The sequence below is a fragment of the Nannospalax galili genome, unplaced genomic scaffold (assembly GCF_000622305.1).
Source record: "Nannospalax galili isolate Female #2095 unplaced genomic scaffold, S.galili_v1.0 scaffold2049, whole genome shotgun sequence".
NCBI classification, from domain to species: Eukaryota; Metazoa; Chordata; class Mammalia; order Rodentia; family Spalacidae; genus Nannospalax; species Nannospalax galili.
Window position 1 is genome coordinate 19755 of NW_008360170.1, and position 4407 is coordinate 24161.

The window sequence follows — 4407 nt, forward strand, 5'->3', positions numbered from 1 at the left end:
TGAAATACAAAACTCATCAATAAACGTTTTTCTTGGTATTTTCCATGCTAACATTTTATATACAAAACACATAGTGATTTTTTTTCCCTGAACACAACTTATAGAAATTCCCTGAATAACAAAAAGCAAATCATTCTGTTGTATTGAATTGACAGCTAAAAAGAATTCTGAAAAGAAAACTACAATTTTGCTGCTGTACGTATACTGGAATACTTTCATCATTCCATTGGCTTCACTGGAATGTATATGGAAGACTTCTTTACAGCACATAAGGAAGCCAGCAGCCAGAGTTAAACATAGGAAGTTTGTGCACTGTAGTAGAAACAGGAATGAGTTTTTAAAGGCTCAGGATTAGCCATCCAAGAATTCAGTAAGTACAGTACATAAGCTAACAACTCACAATTTACAAGTAGATTATAAAAGCTCTATAGTGCCACATTAGTTAGCTAAGGAACTATGAATCTTCCAATTGTAAACTGATAAACTCCTGAATACATTTCTTATACTGCATTTCAGTATGGTTATTAGTAGAATATTGACCTGGCTGTCCATAAAGTCCTTCTGATTCTCGCATTTCTTCATTCATTCTTGCTAAACGTAACCTGAAATTGAAGAGGAAGAACTTTGAGAGGAAGCAACACAACATAAGCACTCATAAACAAATGAATTATATATGTAGATAGTACATGTGCTGATGAAAAAGTTTCCTCCTTTACCAGCGTTTGCCAAGTAAAACACACTCACTTCAGTCTACCAGGCCCAGCAACCTGAGATACAAAAATAACTGTATCTCACCTTCATAGAACTCTTATGAGCAAAGACAGTAAAAGATTTCTACAAGACACCTCAGCTCTATTCTTGCAGGCTGTCTGAAGCACCACTAGCAGCTTGCTCACTCCAGGCTTCTGAGAATTCCCAGTTCCTACAGCCCCCTGCTGGACTTTAAACGCTGACAATACTGCTTCTAGAGTGTGGGAACAATAGTCACCAGTTCACTCTGGCTCCTCAGGAGATGAGATGCTCCCAATGTATAAGCAACATGTTACTTCCAACTAATGGGACTATATTTTGATAGACAAACATTGTTTTTTTAATATTTTATTATTTTTATTTTATGTGTATGAGCATATTGCCTGCACGTATGTAATTGCACCCATTTTGTGTTGTGCCCATGGATGTCAAAAGAAGACATCAGATCCCCTAGAAATGGAGTTATGGATGGTTGTTAGTTATGGATGGGAAGTGAACCTGGGTCTTCTACAAGAACAGCCAGTGTTCTTAACCACTGAGCCATCTCTCCAGCCCCCTGATAGACAAACACTGTAACAAACTATAGGCTACCAAATTTTCCCAAGGCTATCATACCAGCCATAGAGTCTTTGGGAGCTATTTGTCCTGGCAGTGGAGAATATGTAGCACTGGATTAAGAAAAGAAATATTTTTCTTTTTGAAAAACTTTAGGGCCGGGCATGGTGGCACATGCCTTTAATGCCAGCACTTGGGGGGCAGAGGCAGGTAGATCTCTATGAGATCCAGGCCAGCCTGGTCTCCAAAGCGAGTTCCAGGCCAGCTGGGGCTACAGGGAGACCCTGTCTCAAAAAGAAAAGAAAAATGATAAATTAAAAAAATAAAAATAAAAAAGTAATGTTAGAGTCAGGCGTGGGTAGCACATTCCTTTAATCCTAGCACTCTAGAGGCAGAGGCAGGCGGATCTCTATCAGATTGAGGCCAGACAGGACTACATAGTGAGACCCTGTCTCAAAAAACAACAAAAAAGTAACTTTCAGCAACATTCGAAGTAGGTAAATATTCTCTCTGTGTTGCTTGCTTCTTTTTCTGTACCAGAAATGATCTGCAGGCTTCCCAGAGCTCTTGCCCTCTCTTCTGGCATGCTCTCTGGCAACTGCAGCATCTGACATTAACTTTTCCCTTCATCTCTCCTATCAACTACTGTGTGAGTTAAGGGTGGCTCCCAGCATTCCTTTGTTATATGGATTTTCAGAAAGATGCTTATTTACACAAATTCTTGGGGGCTGCAGAGATGGTTCAGCTGTTAAACACACTGGTTACTCTTGTAGAGGACCTGGGTTTGGTTCCTAGCACCCATATGGTGACTAACAACCATCCATAACTCTAGTTTCAGAAGATCTGACACTGCCTTCTGGCCTCCACAGGCACTGCACACACATGGGGCACTTATATTCATGCAGGCAAAACACTCATACACGTAAAATAAAAACAAATCCAAATTCTAAAACAAAATTCTTGAGTAAAACTGAAGTTCTCACACAAAGTAAAATGAAGTAATTTAGACAATCTAAGGAACTGTGTGTGTGTGTGTGTGTGTGTGTGTGTGTGTGTGTGTACGCACGTGCACACTCGAGAAGGTTCACATCAGAACTGCTGGGAAGCTACATCCAGCGTTAGTTTCTCTATACTATTCCAATCTTTTTTAAAGTAACTACTTTTTCCTATTTTCAATCTATGATGATTTAATAGTCTGGATTTTCTTGAAACATCCTCCAAGATAACAATAACCCCTCCATGGGTAAAGTGTTGTGTTTCATATTTGGCAGAGCTGGTTGGGAGTGGTGGAACATGGCAAGTCAGAAATTCTCAGTAGGAGCTCAGGGGTCAAGGCAGCCATGGGTTTCTTTGAAACAGAGAGCAGCATGTGTCTACTCAGGAAAGACAGGACCACTGGTTCTCAGCATCATGTAGCCCAAAATGGAATGATCACGTGACAACATAAAATATGCTTCCACCAGCTTCATCAGATGAAGTACACTTGACAATATCACATTTACAAGCTCCTAGTTTGCACACTACTTTTTCTAACATGCAAATCAACTTAAAACTTCTAAACTCTTTAATGATCATAGTAACTTTAATTCAAACATTTAAAAACATGTTCTCTGTCTTAAAATTAACTGCCCATGTGAATAACTCTTTTAAAATGCTGCTGTCCTTTCTCCTTAACAATCCTCTAATTCTTGAAGCACTAGAATAATTTACCTATTATTCTGCCAATCCTAACCCTAACCCTTGTATTATACTAAGAGGAAAAGAAGGCATTTTAGGGGCATCATTGGTTTTGTTTCTATTGGTCAGGCAGTACAAAAGAAGTGGCCAGGATTATGGGGTGATTTTTTTTCTCTTTTTTTAATGGCCCTGTAGTTTTGCCTTTTTCAGAATTACAGTGTACAGAATTTTTACTATTTTATTTTATTTTTTACTTTATTTTATGTGTATGAGTGTACTGTCTACATGCATATTAGTGCACCCATGTAGTGCAATGCCCACAGAAGTCAGAAGAGGGCATTGGATCTCCTGGAACTAGAATTACAGATGGTTGATAGCTGCCATGTGGGTGCTGGGAACCGAGCCTGGGTCTTCTGCAAGAGCAGTCAGTGCTCTTAACCACTGAGCCATACATTAATACTTTGTACAAGTCACAGTGTATGGGGAATAAGTGGAAGGGAAAGACTTACAGGGTTACTATATCAGCATTGGCTGCTTCCACAGCTATGCTCAAAGGGTCCTTCCCTTCTTCATCTGTGGCATGCTGATTGGCACCTCGTTTTAGGAATAAACATACCTGCCTGTTGAAAGAAACAGAATTTTTTAGATACTGCCAAGAAGAAAAACATTAATACTCCCTTAAAAAATAAAAAAATAAATAAACAAACAGCTCTAGCCGAGCATGGTGGCATACACCTTTAATCCCAGCACTTGGGAGGCAGAGGCAGGCAGATCTTTGTGAGTTCAAGGCCAGCCTGGTCTACACAGTGAGATCCAAGACAGCTGGGGCTACAGGGAGATCCTGTCTCAAAAAAACCAAAAAGAAAAAAAAAACAACAAAAACCCAGTTCTATCTAACTTAAATAGTATTTTATTAGAAAAAATTGGGGGCTTTTTTTTTTCTTTTCTTTGAGACATGGTGTCCCCTGTAGCCCCAGCTGGCCTGGAACTCACTATATAGACCAAGCTGGCCTTGATCTCATAGAGATCTGCCTGCCTCTGCTTTCCAAGTACTGGGATTAAAAGTGTGTGCCACCAAACCTAGCTTATTAGAAAATTTTTGATATATCCTAAAAAATATTTCATGAACAGACTAATAATAAAAACTGACAAGCACAGAAGTATTTTCATTTAAATTATCTTGTATAATCTTGGGGATATATATAAAGTTTAGTCCCTACCCTCAACAAATACCATTAAAAGTTATACACAGATATTGCCAAACTTAAACAAAAAGAACATTACTCAAGGCTATTATTTGGGAATGAAGGAAGGCAAAGCAATATAAATACTGTAATAACCATGGTATAATAGCAAAGAATAGGAAATAATCTTCCTATTACGCTCTACAAATAGTCATAATGGGGGGATATCTACATTAAAATA

The 4407-nt window shown here is 38.7% G+C and overlaps 1 protein-coding gene across 1 annotated transcript in view; it reads right to left on the reverse strand.

Annotated features, from left to right (window-relative positions):
- Acap2 (ArfGAP with coiled-coil, ankyrin repeat and PH domains 2) overlaps window positions 1-4407 on the reverse strand; it is a 156052-nt gene that overhangs the window by 6094 nt on the left and 145551 nt on the right. The window contains exons 21-22 of the mRNA XM_029559193.1: window positions 3492-3602; window positions 541-602 (exon numbers count right to left, since the gene is read on the reverse strand). Coding sequence (XP_029415053.1) covers window positions 541-602; window positions 3492-3602 — 173 coding nt within the window. The remainder of the gene's footprint in view (window positions 1-540; window positions 603-3491; window positions 3603-4407) is intronic.